The sequence below is a fragment of the Ailuropoda melanoleuca genome, chromosome 10 (assembly GCF_002007445.2).
Source record: "Ailuropoda melanoleuca isolate Jingjing chromosome 10, ASM200744v2, whole genome shotgun sequence".
In the NCBI taxonomy this organism is placed as follows: domain Eukaryota; kingdom Metazoa; phylum Chordata; class Mammalia; order Carnivora; family Ursidae; genus Ailuropoda; species Ailuropoda melanoleuca.
This window is the reverse complement of record NC_048227.1, coordinates 89,286,197-89,305,826: the sequence shown is the minus strand read 5'-3', so window position 1 is coordinate 89,305,826 and position 19,630 is coordinate 89,286,197. Positions and strand designations below refer to the sequence as shown.

The window sequence follows — 19,630 nt, the reverse complement described above, 5'->3', positions numbered from 1 at the left end:
ACTAACATAATATAATAAAAAAATATTTAAAAAATAAATAAATAAAAAATTTTAAAAAACAGGAAAAAAAATGAAATCTAGGAAAGGAACATAAAGGCCAAAAAAAATAATAAAAAAATTTAAAAAAAAACAAAACACACATTCTTTTTAAATAATTGAAATCACAATTGCGTTGTGATTTTAAATAAAATTTTCTGACGTATTATACTTATCATCATAAAATCTTTTTGTGAAGAAGTAAACAGTATCTTACCAGCAATTCTTGTCTGAGACACAGAACAAGGTTCCTGGATACGTTCCTTCAATGTGCTAGGCACTTCTCTGCATATCTACAGCATCAGGCCAAACAAAGAGAATACTATATAAATAAAGAGGATTATATTTTTGAAAGAGGAAGTGTTATTCTAAGGGATAGTTCTGCTGCTTTTCTTCCCCCTCAACGCCTGAGCTTCTGTCTCCGCCTTCATATCCACTGCAGTCTTCCCACAGCCCTCCCTCCACCAACACTACTGTGAAGAGTGCCAGCCAGTCCTTAGCTGTCCTAGCCCTTTGGGACACTGAATGCCCTCCCTCCCTCTCCCCAGGATACTGTTCATATTCTGCAATCCTGACTTTATGCCTCCCTCTCTGATTGATCTTCACCAGCTCATTCTCCTCTGCCCATCCATCAAATGCTGACATTCTACAGGGTAGGTTTTTTGGTCTTCTTACCCTTGACCCTGGCTTCTTTCCCCGAGAGCTGGTTTCTAATGGTTTCATTTATCATATGGAGTCTAAAGAGGCTGAAGGCTCCAAAAAATATATCTCTAGTTCAGCTCATTTTGTCAACCTGATATTCAGACATGTCCAAATCTGAATTCATCATCTGTTTCCCTGACACCCCCTTCACAAGGTGTCTAATGACTCTAACTGATCTTTTCAGATCAGTTTTCCTGATCTGGATAGTGGCCTTGGCCCAGAGGAGTTGCTCGATATCCTGATGTCCTAAGGCCATCCATCTTTAGGCTCACTCCATCCATCTCTACTGTGCAGCTACAGTGACCTTTCAAAATGTAACTTTCTTCTGCTTAAAACCCATCAGTACCTGCCCACTGCTCTCAAGGTGGTGAACCGTTCTCAAGATGGAGCTCAAGTTCCTTGTGATGCACAGGGAGGCCATTAGGATCTGGTCTCTGCAAGCATCTCTCATCCTTCTACTTCACATTGACCTATTTCCGGGACCCAAACGCACTGCACTCGCTCTCTGTCTCCTCTAGACCCTTTCACTTGCTGCTGCTTCTCCCTGCAATACCCCTTCCCCCATCTTCACCTGACACATACTTATTCATTCTTTATAAATTCACATGGATATGATCTCCTGCACAGAATCTTCCATGATTACCTCCCAAACCCAGGTAAGTGCTCTACTTTATGTCCCTGTGGATACCTCTATGTTATACTTGCTTGGTTACTTGTCTCACCCACAGTAAACTCTTTGGGTTAGGAGCAGTGCCATACTCTTTGCTGGATTCCTAGTTCTTAAAATCGTGCCTGGCATAAAGCAAGAGTCCAGTCCAAAACTACTGAATGAATAAATGCATGCATGAATGAAATACCCCAGGTTAGTATTTCCCAAAGTGCGTTTATCGAAATTCTCCGTACGATAAGCACTATCTGATACTGGACACTTATAATTCACCTAGGCAGAGTTAAATTTACATGAAATTGTATGATAAAGGAAGTTTCGGCTTTCTCTAACACACTGCTCCCAAATTAGCCAGGGTACCTTATTCTACCCAATCTCTACTGACATCCTTCAGGTTAAAAAGAGATGTGTGCTCTGACTGGATATACACAAGCTGAGTCTGGCACGTTTGACACAGGGCCAACATGTCTGGCCAGGAGCACAAGGGAGAGAGAAGAGAAGATGAAGTCAGGGAGAAAACAGGAAGCCAGAACATCAGGGGCCTAATAAGTCACATTAAGGACTTCAGCCTTTCCTCCGGTGAGACGGAAGACCATTAGTGGGCTTTGCTCAGAGAAGTTACTCGATCTGAATTACGTTTTAACAAATACTTTGACTGCTTTGACAAAGAGCAAAGGAGGAAGCAGGGACACCAGTGAGGAGGTCATGGTAGTAATCAAGACAAGAGATGATGGTGGCTTAGAAACAAGTTAGTGGCAAAGGGGTTAGTGAAAAGCAGTTAAACTTGGGAAATTCTACAAACCTAAAAAAAAGCTGAAAGAAATGTACAGGGAATACCCAATGTGCCACCAACTTTGACAATTGTTAGAATTTTGCTATATTTGCTTTATCGTGTATCTAACCATCTAGCCATCCATCAAACCACCCATCAAATAGATATGTAGTCTAAGGAGAAGCTGATGATGACTCCAAGCTTTGGAGTTTTTTAAAAGTGAGATATAATTCACCTAAGATTGACTCCAAAGGTTTTGGCCAAACAATAATGAGTAATTACCAGTAACTGAGGTGCGAGAAGTGCAGTGAAGCACAGGGAAGAGGTGGAGATCAGGAGCTCGATTTTTGTATGTTTGAGATGCCTATTACACAGCCAAGTAGACATGCTTAAGAGGCCACTGTACATGCAAGTCTAGGGTATGGAGAGAGGTCAAGGCCAGAGATACACATGTGTGAGTCATCAGTAACAGTGACTCATCAAGGCAGTAACGAATCCACATCATTAGATACAGGATGATGGCTATCATTTCAAGGGGATCGAGAAGGGAAAAATGACTGATAAGGGATCTACCCAAAACAGGGACAGAGACATAACCAGTCTCAGACAGACCTCACACTCTGATATGGTATGTTCCAGGGCAAAAGAAATAGAAATCTACGACTTTATCTGCTCTTAACTGTTTTAACTGCAAAAAAAGTAATGGCATGAGGGAAAGGACCTTGTCTTAGTCACATTTGTAGCACGTGCTATTACACTCCACCTGGAACCTAGCAAATATGTGAATAAATGAATAAATCATTAAAAATAAATAAATAAAATAATTAAATGAATAAAATCATTAAAAATAAACCTACATATGTGAGAAGTCATGTGCAACATCAGAGTATTATTTTAATGCTCTTAATTTACAATTTTATAATTTTATATGGCATTTTATTCCATAAATTGAATATATATTCATTATTTAATGTAGTATTATCACATATAAATCCCCAAACCAAAATATCCCATGTAAAATAAAAAGTATTTTCTGAGGATATAGGTTTCTGTTCATGACAGTTGGAAAAAATAGTAATTACAAACATTAGTAAGCATTAGTGAAATGTGCCCAAATTTGGGTACACTTGAAAACAAGAGTTAACATGTTCTCACTGCTTTGACAACAAAATCAATAACCATGAGAAAGTCATCACAGTAATTCTTAATGCACACCTTATTCCATGTTGAATTTACACTTCTTAAGCTTTCTGAAATTTTTTCTCTTTCATGTAAACTCAGACTTTTATCTGAAAGCATTTCCAATTCAGTTCTGTTCAGCCATTTGAGTTTTTCAGCTTGTACGTCCATCTCCTGGGTTAAGTCCTAAAAGAGTCAGAATACAGTTGCAGTGAGAAGGTTGTCATACTGGGAAAAGTTCAAGAGCTTATCAGAAATCTCTTTGGGAAATATTTTTATGAATGTGGACTTCTAATGTCTTTAACTTTTCTTGGAAAATAAACTTATAAGAAGCCTGAAATTATGTTAACAAACTGAAACTGATATGGGAACGACTTTTAGCACACATTTGTATGAACTTGAACTCCGGTCCCTCCTTTGACCCCCATCTCTTGACAGGGTCATATTATATCATATTTACATTGATACTTTAACATACTGTTCTTAGATAATGAAAATAATGTCTATTCTAATCAAAAGCAAAAAAAAAGAAGAAGCAGCAGCAGCAGCAACAGGAACACTTTCTACAGCCATTTCTACCTTCTCTCTACCTACCCTCATATACTGTCCCACTCTTTGTGACCATCCCCAAATTGTTTACAAAATGGGATGTTCCAAGAAAACTATTGAAATTTTTAGATAAAACAGGAAGAAGTTTGTTAGATATCCGTCACATTTTGAAAAGAAAACTTACTAACTGTTTGCCACACATTTTTCATCATTATTAAATGTTTCTTTCCCAAAATGCCTCTATCGTACTCCTTAAAATCTTTTATCATATTAGTGGGTATCCTTTTAGGCATACTTTGATGAATGTGCATACATATATAATATATAACTTATAGATATAAAAACATATGGCTATTTGGATATGTTTACATATATTCATCATTACATATTTTCATATATTATATACATATACAACTATAGATAATTCTTGTTGCTTGTGGATCAACAAAGGAAATTTGATTAGTAAAAGCATGATGTTAAGCCTGAAGCTGAGATGAGATCCTCTCAAGTCGCTTAGAGTTTTCTTGTAAAACTCAATTTTATACTTGGAATCAGTAATTATCTTCTAAATCTAAAAGCAAAGAACTATACTTCACAGTACTACTACATTCCAAAATGATGAAGTCTGTTTAAAATATCCTAAAAATCTTCAGTCTAATACTTGAGACCACATGATTTACCACTTTTCTATGAGTGAAACCTTACCTCTGCAAGAATAAAATTATAGTTGCTCTTAAAAAAAAAAAATTCCTCTTGAAAGTTCACCACATTTACCACAGAGTACAAAGTTTCTTCCCCTTTTCTTCTTCAGTCATGCAATATCTTATTTTTAGTGTAAATGTTCATGCACCAAAAAGCATTGGCAAATACAGAGACAAATAAACCACTTACTGTTAATTCTTGCAGGTTTTCTTCCAGCTCACTGGTTGATGTCTTTTGCAAAGCGTTCTCAGCTTTCGTTAACCAACAAATAATGTCATCTAGTCTTTTTCTATATTCCATCACCTGCTTACTTTCTCCTTTTAGCCTAAAAGAATATATTATTGAAAAACATTGACAAAAATTATCCAATTAGGCAGAACATCATATACTTGCTTTGGATATCCTAACTAAATACACCACACACACACAAATTCCTAATGATTATTTTAATATCTATTTTTAAATGAGTGTGAATACTAATATATACATTCTGCAATATCAAAGATTTTTTTGATAGTATGAGAAAATTCTTCCTTCATTAAATTCAAAAACACTGAAACTATATACATAATCCCTCATCATGAAAAATTTTGCAGAAATTTAATACAACAGATTATTTTAAAGCTAGAGACCACTGTACAACATAATGGAAGTTAAAAAAAAAAAAGAAAAACGTCTTTATCTCAAGAAAATAAGGAAAAACACATAATTCTCTTTGAGTAGTGGATGGAGATAAAAAGTCATCATTATATGACATATTATTCACATTAGGTGGCAACTATTACTCTATTCATAGAAAAGAAAAAATAAGAGCAAGGCAAGATACTGAGAATGGAAAATTTTTACAAGTATTAGGAAAGACTAAGAAAAAATGAAAATTTGGTTAGCTCGTTAAAATAAGTATTATATTTGAATATAGCACCAAGTTATAAAAAGAGATCTAGAAAAAAAACAAAGCAAAAGTTTCAAAGGATGTAAGGAAACAAATAGTCATATGAATATAAAAAAGGAACTGCCTTAATTAGATCTTTTAAATGTTGTAAGAATAACATTTATAAGTATATAAACCATCTGTCAGAAGATGAGAATGTGACTAGAACTCATATTGTGAACAAGATTATGTATTTTTCAGAGAGGGTTTGAAAGCTATTTACAGCTTGGTGGTGGTATCATTATTTTTATAGTTGTGGTTATTAGCTGCTAGTTTAAAAATTGAATGTAATTTTTTAATGAATTGCATTGTGTCATCCTGAATAAAAATTTACATTTTTTATGACTATGACTTTTTAATCACAAGGAACCTAACATATGATGCAGTATATAAATAGAATCAGATGCTAAAGAAATATTTGTGTATTTAACAGAGAGTAATACTTGAGGGAGAGTATTTTAATGTTAAAAATGAATGAAAATCACTACAAAATCACCAAGTTTACATTTTTAAGTATCCACCAGAAGAGAACACTGCTTCAAGATTAAAATCAAGCAAGCAAGCAAGCAATGGTACTACTTGTTAAAAACTGACAATACCAAGACAGGTAATTTACCCTCTATCTCGACGACTCATTAACTTAAGTAACAACTTTGTAAGCACCCAAATACTATTATAAACCTTGTATTATTTTTTAAAAAGCTGGAACTTATATTTCCAATGTTGCATAATCATGACTAACAATATTTTCAAAATATATCTATGAAGGAAACTAACATCAAAGTAATTTCAAGAAGACATATTTGAGTCACACAAAATTTTCATCCGCAAACTTAGCTAAATATAATCCACATTTTAAATGTTATCACTAAGAGTAAAAACAAGTTATAAATATATGTTCAAACAGGAGATAACAATTGCTCATTAAGGAATAACGGCGTAAGTTGATGAACTGTGCAAATATTTAACCACAGGCACTCAGTATAAAAACAAATTAAACTGTGTGCTATTCCTCAATGACTCTGATAACAGTACACATACAAGCTCTTAAAATTGCAAGGTGGCCCCAATTTAAGGTAAGTTACAACCTGAAATGAAGTTAAACATAAATTCATGAAAACAAATATTGCTTTAGTTAAAATACAAGATGTCGGAGAAGAGATTCATTATTCTTATCTTGTCCCCAAGATGAGTAAAATATGTATTAGCTTCACCTTGTTAGTTCCGGGAGCAATAATTACCACATTCCAGAGATCCGTTAGAAAATCTTTAGGAGAATTTCTGCTCTTATTGCTAATACCATGCCAGAAGGCACATCTTTTTCCTTAAGAAGACCTGGGAGCTAGATGATTTTCAAGCTAGAAAGACTCTCCATGCAAACTCATTAGCATGGCACACAAAATCCTATGGGATCTCAGCTTTCAATCCCACCCCTAGTCCCCTGAACCCTCCTCGCCATGTAACGTTGCAGATCTCTCACCTGGCCATGCTACTTCATGCCTCCCACCTTTACCTGTTATACTCTTTTCCCTAGAAGGCCCTCCCTAGGATGAGTTTATGGGAAATTGTTACAAATGCTTCAAAACTCAGCTTCAGGATCCCTCCCCTGGGATGCCTAAATTTCACATCCCATCACCCTTGCCTCTGTGACGGCACTGTTATCTTCCTAACGATGTGTTCTTCAATCACACCATATCCTTTGTCCCTTTAAACATTTTCTTCATCTTAGTCTCTGAGTTCCTAAGTCATATTTACACCCCAAAGGCCAAACACAAAGCTCAATAAATATTGATCAAATCGCTCAATCAATCATTGGCAAAACTCAGCAACAATATGCTTCAAGAGTAAGTTTTAGTTTAACTTGCTATTGTGAGAACTAGATATTTTGAGTGTTTACTATGAACAGTCTGGGAATATCCTTTTTACCAACATTGTCTCATTGAATCCTCATGACACCTCTGAGAGGATATCACAGTTCTTATTTACAGAGGAGGAAACTTGGCTGGAGAGCTTTGTGGTCTTGCCGAATTTGTCCATGCACAGTATTCTGAGAGCCTAAGTTCGTGCCATCACTAACTTTTTGTGAGACTTGACAAGCTACTTAAGGTCTCCCCTCTGTGCCTCAGTTTCAAAAGCTGTACAATGGGCCTAAGCCCCCCCAGAGCCGTTGAGAGGATAAAATGAAACAATGTGTGCCCCGTGCCAAACACGGTCTCTGCCACATGGCAATCTCTCAACCCAAACACACAAACCATCATTTGCCTCTTACCAAAACACACAAAACAATAGATGACGTGATTTTATAAAAAGCTGCCATAGGCCAAATATTCAAAGTTCCATATTTTATGTTGTATTTTGCACTGAAAAACGGGACTTGATAAAATATTAACTCGGTCTTCAACAAAACAATAGCTTATTGTTAAACTAATACAGCATCTACAGAGTTAAAATTAGGAGGAAAAAAAATGGGGGACTTTTCAACCCAAAACTACTATTAACCTTAAAAAGATCATTAAGGAACTGAAATGTGTTACACAAAGTAGAAATCAACCATTAAATCTTGACTGTCTCAAAAATAACTTCAAATAATTTTAAAGTAATATATAAAATAATTTGTAATGCTGAGTACTACATTCACTGGTCATCAAACATGTTTGCAACCCGAAGACACCGAATAAAATCTGGGCATTATAACAGAACCTGACATGAAAGCAGACAATAATTCATGGTATTTATTATATTGCATGGATGAAAAATCGTATTTACAAAGCACTGGCATGTATGGATGTAACACACCCTTTGACAGTAAGAACAACCAGGTAAGAGGGATTTCAGAGGAAGAGCCCAAGACCCAGCCACGAAATGAGTGAGAGAGAAGTCTGACCCTGAACCCAGATCTTCAGACTGCAAGTCCAGACTGTTCCCCACCTACTTCAAGTTCCCGCCACCAAGTCGCCATATCTTAATAAAATGTCAGATATGAGAAGGAGAAAGATATCTTTTACATTGTAGAACATCTGAGTAGAAAAGTGAGACTTTATGGATAGCCTACAAATACAGGAAGAGACAACATTCTAAAAATACAGAACATCACAGTAGAGGTCTTAAATGTCGATGCAACTCCTATCATATAAGACAATAGAAGAATTTTGAACTCATCTGATTGCATCTTACAATGATGCAAGGCTCTGCCAAAATCTCTTTACCCCCCCGTGCCCTCAAGTTATCACAGCTAAATCACCTTGGCCGCCGGTCCCTCACTTCTGCAAAGATCGCAGTCCAGCGCTGGTTTAAACCTGACAGCTTGTCTTTCAAAAACCTTCCATCCGTGGGGGAGAGTTTCTGTACAATGCCATCCCCGGTTCTATTTAGGGCTGCAAAACTGGGCTGGTGGCTGCTGATCCCCTCTTCGAGCTCCTGTAACAGAGTACAACTCAAGATGAACTCCACTACTAAACTACACAATGGGTCCACAAAGGTACTACGCCATCAGTATTGTAAGTGTCAGAGGAACAAAGTCCTGGAAGAACATTCTGTGTTCACGAAAAAGGCATTTTAAAACACTTTACCTACCTCTCAACAAACACACTAAATGAAATCTATTTTGAAATCTAACTCATTCTCATGAATACCATTAGGCAAAATACACTGGAAGAGGGACAGCCTAATAGCGTAAATAACAGCTGTTTACGCTGAAGCCTAAGCATAGACTGTTTGAGTAAAGTGGATTGTTTCTCTTCTTCTAAACATGTGCTTGAAAGCATTTCTAAATACATCTATGTGTATATACCCCCACATACCACTATGTCCCATCATATGTAAGTAAACTTCACTGTGTATTTTATTGAGACATTGCTTCATGAGTCTGTAAATTTTTAAGCAACAAACTAAAAAGGGATATTTTAAAGTTAAATTTAAGCACTCATCTATAACTCTAAAAATAAAATTCATGAAAATTAACATGTTCATGAAAAAATAAAGGCATTTCCTAACTCCCTGTGAGCCTTCTACATAAAGTATACTTTAAAGATTGAATAAAAAATATTTTTAACAATGGTAAATTGAAATTTTGCTTGCTTTTGACCATTACTTTTATTGACCCAATATCAACAGAACTGATTTAGCTACTGTGTTATATTTCCCCAAGACTGAATTAGACTCACAGGAGCAGTGACCCTGACACAGCTCAAGAATCATTTACTTATATGAGAATTATCAATTATACAAAGAAAAATAAGATGCCTAGTGTGTAAGTACAGAAAACAGGTTAGGTATGCAAATATCTTTCTGTCCTTGGTAAAGTCTTGCATACAAAATTTAACACATTATTCTGCACATAAAATCTTAAAAATAAAATAGTTTTTTTACATTAACCACTAAAGAGCATTTTTAACGTAAATTTCTAAAGCCCTGATTAAAAATTGAAAAAATACTAATGTTTCTTAAACTTCTGAACTTGGAGAGCTGAAGTGGAACAAAAATTACCGGTTATCCATGACTCCTGAAAAGTTAACATATTTATACCCTTACTTTCAAAGTCAGTCTTCAACACCACATACTAAAGAAATATGCCACCTCTTGAGTGGCCCCTTAGCCTCTGAAGGAAAGCACTTACCTGCTGGTGGACCCTGGCTTTCTCCAAGTCCAGGCCACCATCGGGAGCAAAGGTTTCAGCCAGTAACTCTTCAGCCTCTGTTATCCACTGTGTGAGGTCATTAAGGTCACAATGGAACTGTCTCCATTCTTCCATAGCCCTATCAAAATGACTAGAGGACAAGAAACAAAATAGGTTTCCAAAATTTCCAGGACCGTCTCGAAGCACTTTTTCTAAAAAGGAAATACAAATCTCATTTAAACTGAAACCCCCAAAACAAGTGAATTCACAGCTCACTGCTCTATGAGACCAGTTTTCATAGAAGATTACAGCTCATGATTCCTCTTAGAGAAACACGCGCCATATCAAGAGCAATCCTGCCCCTCTCCATCTTAACGCACACGTACACAAACACCAACACACTAAGCAGCTTTTTTACCTGAAAAAGAGAGCTGCTCCAGCTTGGAATATCAAGATTGATTAGCTGCAGCCATGTTAACCGACCCAACTTTAAACACTTACCATGGTAAATATGTAAAATATGATTAATTATTCTATTTTCTTAGGGGGAAAACAAAAGGTGTTTTACTTCCACAACACTTAGTTCCCAGCTAGAACAAAACCCAAAAGGCCAAAACCCTTCAAAATTTCCTTGCACTCCATTATCCCTGTGTTATTGGGCTTCCCTGTGCCCCCCAAAATTCATATGTTGAAGCCCTAGTCCCTCAATGTGACTATATTTAAGAGGGCCTTTAAGGAACTAATTAAAGTTAAATGAGGTCATAAGAATAAGGCCCTAATCCCATAAGACTGGTGTCTTAATAGGAAGAGAAATAGATACCAAAGATTGATATCTCTCTTTCTCTCTCTCAATGTCTGCAAGAGCACAGAGGAAAGGCCACAGTGTGTAAGGACACAGTGAGAATGTGACCATCTGCAAGCCAGGAAGAGAGGCCTCATTAAAAACTAACCCTGCTGGCACCTTGATCTTGGACTTCCAGCCTCTCAAAAATGTGTTTGTTGTTTAAGCCACCCCATCCCTGGTATCCTATGATGGCAGCCCTAGCCAGCTAACACACTCTGTGCAATGGCCAATCTGGAGTGTCCCCTCTATCTGAACACAGCACAGTACAGCAGTGCCTACACAGTATGGAAACGTAAGGCAACAAGACAAAAGGCTGTCACGGTTTCTATTTAAACCTAACTCCTTTAGAAAGGAGATAAAGTCAAACTCCACTGCTTGTCACATTTGGAACACATAAACTAAGTCTACAAAGAAAAATCTTTGTTGGATTTGGATCCTAGCAAATTTTCTTGTGCCTTTTTTTTTTTTTTTTTAGTGTAGCGGTGCCAGGAGAGGGTTAGATGATATCCCTGAGAGTTTAACAATTTTAATAAAATTTTTACTTTGCATAATGAGAAGATAACATTCTTTTCAAAAAAAAATAATAAAATGGTGCCTGGCATCATGAACTCCTAAAAATGTTTCTATTTCCTTCTTCCATGAAAATCATTTTGAAAATTCAGTTAATATTTGTCGAGTGCCCACAGGGAAGCAACATTCTATTGGGCATGACAAAAATAAGAGCACTTCAAACAAAACACTAAGAGAAGATACAGAGGCAATCCTCATTACCTTTCATAAACCCAGGCAATAACTAAATAAGAAACATAAATTCTAACTTTTCAGATGTTGCAACAGAAAATGTTGCTAAAAAGGCTGCCTAAAAGATCTGAAGACCTTGAGAACATAAACATTACATTTGGTAAAGATGAATATCATTGTAACAGAACATAAATTTCAAATAAACCTAAGCAGAATAGCTATGGATTAAATAGGAAAGAGTTTTTAAAAAAGCAGTGGGGGAAGATGCAAACATAGGACTCAGAAAGCCATCAGCTCCTCCCTAACCCTGCCAGCTTGTATGGGAAGCAGCGCAGTATTGTGAAGGGCTGTGGACTTACAGAGAGTCAGACTCAAAGTCCCAGCCTTACTGCATCCTTGGTTTATAAACATTTGAGTTTGCTATCTCTAATATTTCAACTGGTCTTCCATCTTCCCCACAAACTCATCTCACCACTGATGTACCATCTCTGGCAATGGTACTACCACCTACTTAGGTCCTCAAGCCAAAGACTTGGGGCTCATTTTTCATTCTTCCCTCTTCCTTACTCCAACATCCCATGAATCACCACATTTTATTGACTTAACTATTTAATTCTCAAATTTTCCCTTAGTCTCCACTTCCACAGCCACTATCCTAATCGAGTTACCATCATGCGACCAGCATAGACTGGTCCTCCTAGCTCTTAGTCTTGTCGTCTACCAGCGTATTCTACAATCAGCAAATTGTCATTCCCTTGTTAAAATACTGTAATGGCTCCCTATACTTACGCATGGATTTTTCTGATAAATACTGCAAATATATGTCCTCTTCCTTATGATTTTCTTAATAACATTTTCTTTTCTCTAGCTTATTTTATTGTATGAATACGGTATATCATACATATAACATACAAAATATGTGTTAATAAACTATGTTTTTAGTAAGGCTTTAGTCAGCAGTAAGCATTAGTAGTTAAGTTTTGGGGGAGCCAAAAATTATACACAGATTTTCAACTACATTGAGAGGAGGGGGTCAGTGCTCCTATCCCCATGTTGTTCAAGGGTCAACTGTACTTAACTTGATACAAAAGGTCCTTCTGATATAGTCCCTTCAGTCCTTTCTGGTTTCATCTCTCTCCTATGAGTTCTAACTCTGCTGGACTATTTCCATTTCCTCAACTGTACTGCACTCTCTCTCTTATCTATGACCTTATGCAATGTTGTATTCCCTCTATTCCTTCGCCTGGGTAACCTCCAAGAAGACTTCCCAAATTCTTCAAGGTGCCTAGCAAGGTCTCCCGTATTGTCCCCATCACAGCACTAGGCACTATGTCTATATTTTTCTACTATATAATTTGGACCCTGAGACAGAGACTATATCTATTCAGTACACCTGCCTCATAATCCTTCATAACTACTTACACGGAGCTGCACATGCCTTGAATTAGTCAGCACTCAATAAATACTGGTCAAACAGATGGTGCATGGACAGATGGATAGACAAATACGCAGAGGTAGGTGGATGGGTGAAGTCTTAAAATTGAATTTTGAAAATTTTTAAATAATAGAAAAAGAATGACTGATGAAAGAAGGAAAACTATTCCTTGTAGAAGATGGAATTGAGTAAGAATCAGAAACTGGGAAGATAAAGAAAACAAAGAAAATTTTAATGAAGTTTGTGTGAAATGAATGAAGGAAACTTTTTTTCAAGCAATAGGTACAAGGCATAAGAAATCAAGCCATCTGGAGAACACTGATAAAAAGCTTCCAAGTTCAAGATGAGAGGTCTGAACTTTGTCTGCATAGCAGTGAAAGCCACCAAAGGAAATACGAATACCTGAAAAGACATTCTTAGGAGAGAAGATACATAAGGATCCAAGGACCCAAGATGAGAAGGAAGAAACAACTCGCTCAAAGAAAGGGAAGAAATTCATCCAGGAAAAGGGGGCTCCATTATTTATCTAAGATGGTTGTAAAATTACTTATTTGAAAAAATATGAAAACTAACACCATGCACCAGTGTGAAGTAGGCATAAGGGAGTTCTCAAAGAAAGATGATCTGTGGGGCGCCTGGGTGGCTCAGTCGTTAAGCATCTGCCTTCAGCTCAGGGCGTGATCCCAGGGTCCTGGGATCGAGCCCCACATCGGGCTCCCTGCTCCACTGGGAGCCTGCTTCTTCCTTTCCCACTTCCCCTGCTTGTGTTCCCTCTCTCGAAGGGCTGTCTCTCTCTCTGTCAAATAAATAAATAAAATCTTAAAAAAAAAAAAAAGAAAGATGATCTGTTATATTTTCACGGCATTTATCTTACTTTTACTATAGGCCAACAAAGTTCAAAAAGTTTTTCCCCCCATAGATTAGTTTTATCTTTTTTGTTTGTTTCAAGTTTTTATTTAAATTCCAGTTAGTCAACATATAGTGTAATAAGCCATTGAGAGAAAGACAAATACCATATGATTTCACTTATATGTGGAATTTAGAAATAAAACAGATGAACATAAGGGAAAGAAAAAAAAGAGAGAGAGAGAGAGGCAAACCATAAAATAGACTCTTAACTATAGAGAACAGAGGGTTGCTGGAGGGGAGGTAGGTGTGGGGATGGGCTAAATGGATGATGGGCATTAAGGATGACACTTATAGTGATGAGCACTGGGTGTTGTATGTAAGTGATGAATCACTAAATTCTACTCCTGAAAAAGTTTGAAAAATTTTATCAGCCAAATGGCACAGGGACCTGGTATAGACAAATGGACGTGGTGCTCACCTTCATGTGATTATAACTGATAACAGAAACCATGAAAATGTAGGACATTTGCCACTGCCTTGATGTTTTACAAAAAAAACCAGAATACAAAAAAGTTCTCACTTACTACTTGTGAAAGGTGGATAAACATGGAGGGAGAAAAATAAATATTTAGGATATAGGTTACCAAAGTGGGAGAGAAAAACAAAAATTAAGAATAAGAACATAATGCATCCAAGTACTGGGATAAAATAAAAGAGGCAACCCTCCAGCAAGTTCAATCAAGTTAACAAAGGAAACAAAATAATAAAAGTTAAGACAGATGAGACTTTTCTAACATAAGGAAATATAGTAAAATATAGTTTGGTGCTTAAAATTTTGAAAATTCCTTTTAAAAAGGTAACATTTTTATAATCAAGAAAATAACAGAACTTCTGCCATCGACATTACTAATCAGCAATGTTCTCAAAGTTCTACCACATTGCCAAATGCATATACACAAATAGGAAGATTTTTAAAAAGAAAAAAAGTTATCATTATATACAATTGATGTGTCAAGATACTACAAAGGTCAAAAAAAATCAATTTTATACCAGACACGCACATGCACACACACATGCACATACAGTGCAGAAGAAAGCTACCACACACCAACTGTATAGTAATGAACAAGAAAAGCACAAAACTACCAGAGGGACAGGGATCTGCAGGAAATTTCCCCAGGGACAAAAGTGCTGGCAGATGCCATTTTTCTTGCTGTTGCCCAACACAGATAGTCAGATGGTTCTGGAAGACAATTCTGACACTCTCCATCCATCCACCTTGGTAGCACCACATGCCCCATCCTGGCATTCCCCTGCAGACCCTCCCAACCCAACCAACTCGCCTGGGCAGGCATCCCTCCAAAGTGACTCCTGACCTGGGGAGTAGAGGAGATAACCCCACATACCAAAGTGTCCACACGTACTGCAGCTGGGCCTCTCAGCCGGCTGTGCAGAGAGCAAGCCCTGCCCTTTCCTGCCCCTGAAGCTGTTGCACCAGCTAACTGTAGACAGCCAAATTAAGTGCTGGCCCCATCCACCAACAAGTCCAAGGTGGCTGCAACCAGGTCTCTTCACAGCCAGGGGAGCAAACCCTGCCCAGTGGGCCTACAGCAGGCAAAGCAGGTCACTGTAGCCAGCTGGGCTAAGGGCCAGCCTGACCCACCACTGTGCATAGTAATCATGGCTCAGCACAACAGGAGGGCACATGCAGTAGTGTGGACTGCACTACAGGACACCACACAAATCTACTACCTTCGAGACCAAGAGATATAACTGACCTATCTAATACACAGACACAAACATGGAGAGTCAGACAAAATGAGGAAACAGAGGAATATGTCTCAAATGAAAGAACAAGACAAAATCACAGGGGGAAAAAAAAAGCTAAACAAAACTGAGATAAGCAATAGACCTGATAGAGAGAGCAAAGTAATGGTCATAAAGATACTCACCAGACTTGAGAGAAGAATACTTGAACTCAGTAAGAACTTCAACAAAAAGACAGAAAATATAAAAAATAACCAGTCAGGGCTAATGAATACAATAACTGAGATGAAAAATATACTGGAGGGAATCAACAGATTAGAGGAGGCAGAAGAATGAATCAACAATCTGGAAGCCAGAGTAACGGAAAACAACCAAACTGAACAGCAAAAAGAAAAGTAATAATAATAAAAATGAGAATAGATTAGGGGGACTCTGAAACATCATCAAGTGTAATAACATTCACATTACAGGAATCCCAAAAAGAGAAGTTAGAGAGAAGAGGGGCAGAAAAGTATTTGAAGAAATTAATAGTGGAAAACACCCATAACAGTGGGAAGGAAACACACATCCAGGTCCAGGAAGCACAAGGAATCTCAAACAAGATGAACCCAAGGAAGTCCACGCCAAGACACAGAATAATTATAATGATAAAAACTAAAGATAAAAGGGGGAACCTTAAAAGCAACAAGAAAAAACAAACCATTACATAGAAGGGAAATCCCACAAGGCTATCAGCTGATTTTTCCACAGAAACTCTACAAGTCAGAAGAGATTGGCATGATATATTTTAATTGCTGAAAGGAAGAAACCTCCAATCAATACTCTACCTGGCAAGGTCATTCAGAATTTAAGGATAGACAGACTTCCCAGACAAACAAAAGTTAAAGGAGTTCATCACAATTCTTCAAGTGGAAAGAAAAGGCCACAACTAGAAAAGTAAGAAAATAACCAATTTTTTTTTTTTTTTTTTTTTTTTTTTTACTGGTAAAAGCAAACACATAGTCAAGACTTAAATGTGATACCTGAAATTTTTCACTGGTAAAAGCAAACATGTAGTCAAGATTTAAATGTGAGATCTGAAACCATAAAACTATCCAAAAGTAACATAGGCAGTAATCTCTCAGATGCTAGCCATAAGTATCCATAAATACTCATATTTATGGATATGGCTCCTCAGGTAAAGAAAAAAAAATAAAATAGACTACTGGAACCATACCAAAATAAAAAAGCTTTTGCACAGTGAAGAAAACCATCAACAAAACAAAAAAGCAACATACTGAATGGGAGAAAGTATCTGCAAATGATATATTCAATAAGGGGTTGTTATCCAAAATATATAAAGAACTTCTACAACTCAATCCAAAACAACAAATGATCCCATGAAAGTGGAATGGACCTGAGCAGACATGTTTACAAAGAAGATATCCAGATAGTCAACAGACACATGAAAAGTTGTTCAACATCACTATCATCAGGGAAATGTGAATCAAAACCACATGAGATACCAACTCACACCAGTCAGAAAACTGAGTATCAAAAAGATAAGAAATAACAAGTGTCAGAAAGAATGTGGAGAGAAGTTAATCCTCATTCACTGTTGGTGGGAATGTAAATTGGGGCAGTTACTATGGAAAACTTAAGTGTTTAAAAGGTAGAGATGCATGGACTCTATCTACTCTTGCTACTGAAGAGGCAGTGTACAGAACCACCAAACTAGAGGCTTACCCCAAAGTACATACCATAATAAAATTCAGATGGGTTAGTTATTCAGTGTAAACTTAAAATCAAATAAAATTGTTTTTTAAACATATATAAGTACTTAACTAATCTCACAATGAAAAGCTAATTTATATTCACATAAACAAAATGAAATCACAAAGGAAAAGACTTATAAGATAGGATTATAAAATGAGAACTTCCATACATCAAAAAACACCATTAACAAAATTAAGGGGCCCATGAAAAGCTTTAAATAGTTAAGCAATAAACAAAAAATATGAATGGTTAATATCCTTAATGGGGAAAAAAGCTTTTGCAAATTAATAAGTAAACAGTAGTATCATGATAGAAGAACAAGCAAAGAGGATCACCTAATGATTGACGAAGAAATTCAACACTGGGACCAGTAAACATATGTAAGAATATTGAAATCTCTTTGATAACCGAAGAAATGAAAACAAGAAAATAAGATGGAGATGCAATCCATCGCTACACAATTATCAAAAGTCAAAAACAAAAACAAAAACAACCTGTCAATATTAACCGATACTGTTGGCAGGCATATGAGAAACAATTTCATGATGCCATCCACAGCCTTCTTAAGTTAAACGTTACTATGTTTCAAAAGACCTAATAGTATTATTATGTTTTGGGGCACCTGGGTGGCTCAGTCGGTTAAGCGTCTGCCTTTGGCTCTGGTCATGATCCCAGGGTCCTGGGATGGAGTCCCTCCTCAGGCTCTCTGCTTCTCCCTCTCTTTCTGCCCCTTCCTCCCCACTTGTGCTCTCTTTCTCTCTTTCACTCACTCTCTCAAATAAATAAAATCTTTTAAAAACAGTTATTCTGTTTTAACAAATTAATCATCATCTAATAATCAAGTCTAACTAGGCAGAACTATGCATAAAAGTGTATGTAAAAAATATTCTCTAAATGTACAGAGATGATTTTAAAAATGCATACAAAGGAATACACCAAAAGGCCATTAAAAGTGATCTGTTCAAGGACTGTATACTCACTTGAAATGAGTCAGCTAAAACAAAGATGAAGAACGTGATGCTTAGTTGTTGTGTGTATGTCTCTTAACGTTTTCCAACACATTTTTCTGGTAACTCTCCTCTTACACAGTTCTTTATATTGGCTATTTCACCCCTTACTTGCCTTTCACCACATATGCAGCTACTGGCAAAAACCTTACCAGTTTTTATTTCTACTTAGTAATAGTCCTGGTCAAAATCGAGAAAGAAGGCTCAAAAGGGGCAGCTGGGTGGCTCAGTCATTAAGTGTCTGCCTTTGGCCCAGGGTGTGATCCCGGGGTCCTGAGATTGAGCCCCACATCGGGCTCCCTGCTCTGCTGAGAGCCTGCTTCTTCCTTTCCCACTCCCCCTGCTGTGTTCCTTCTCTCGCTGGCTGTCTCTCTCTCTGCCAAATAAATAAACAAAATCTTGGGGAAAAAAAAAAAAAGAAGAAGGCGGCTCAAAAACATTAAACAGGAAATTATAAAAAAAGAGTTTAAGGTTATACATAGATTCAAATTATCTGTAGCTATCCCTGTTCTTCACTTGCATTAATCATCAAGGGTGTGGAGAAAGTGAGCATTAATGAAAATCTTTTCTAAGTTTTTTAAGGAAAATACACACTATTCAGATACTAAAAATTAAAGGTGCCTCATTTAATTATTAAGATATTATGTTGCAAACCATCATCTATATGTGATGCAATTCCTCTTTAAGGAACCACACTCATCACAATTTATTAAACGCCTAGGACAAGGATGTGAACTTATTCTCATTTATCTTAGTGTACATCTGACCTTTGTCATGGCCCATGTACTTACAGGTCTTTTTAAGAAAAGTAAGTATTATTTTACTTTACACATACCCTTTACGATCATTGTACATTCTATTAATTCTGTCCCATTTTGCATTCAACTGAGTAAGTGTATCCCGGATTTGAATGGCTTCAGGTCCAGAAGCTTCGAGGATCACATCTGGTTGCTTTTCATGAATGACTGCAATCTGCTCCCCGAGTTTGTCCAGCTGATCTTTGATATTCTACAAATGTATTGTCACACATTAACACAATCCAGCAAAGAGATAAGAAGAATGAAATCACGGAAGACCAA

At 36.9% G+C, this 19,630-nt stretch overlaps 1 protein-coding gene across 5 annotated transcripts in view; it reads right to left on the bottom strand.

Moving 5' to 3' along the window:
• Window positions 1-19,630, bottom strand: part of UTRN (utrophin) — a 426,951-nt gene that overhangs the window by 194,984 nt on the left and 212,337 nt on the right. For all 5 annotated transcript variants that reach the window (XM_034669248.1, XM_034669249.1, XM_034669251.1 and 2 more), the window contains 6 exons: window positions 19,387-19,559; window positions 10,154-10,304; window positions 8,780-8,955; window positions 4,797-4,932; window positions 3,393-3,542; window positions 254-329 (listed from right to left, as the gene is read on the bottom strand). In XM_034669248.1, the coding sequence (XP_034525139.1) occupies window positions 254-329; window positions 3,393-3,542; window positions 4,797-4,932; window positions 8,780-8,955; window positions 10,154-10,304; window positions 19,387-19,559 (862 nt within the window). The remainder of the gene's footprint in view (window positions 1-253; window positions 330-3,392; window positions 3,543-4,796; window positions 4,933-8,779; window positions 8,956-10,153; window positions 10,305-19,386; window positions 19,560-19,630) is intronic.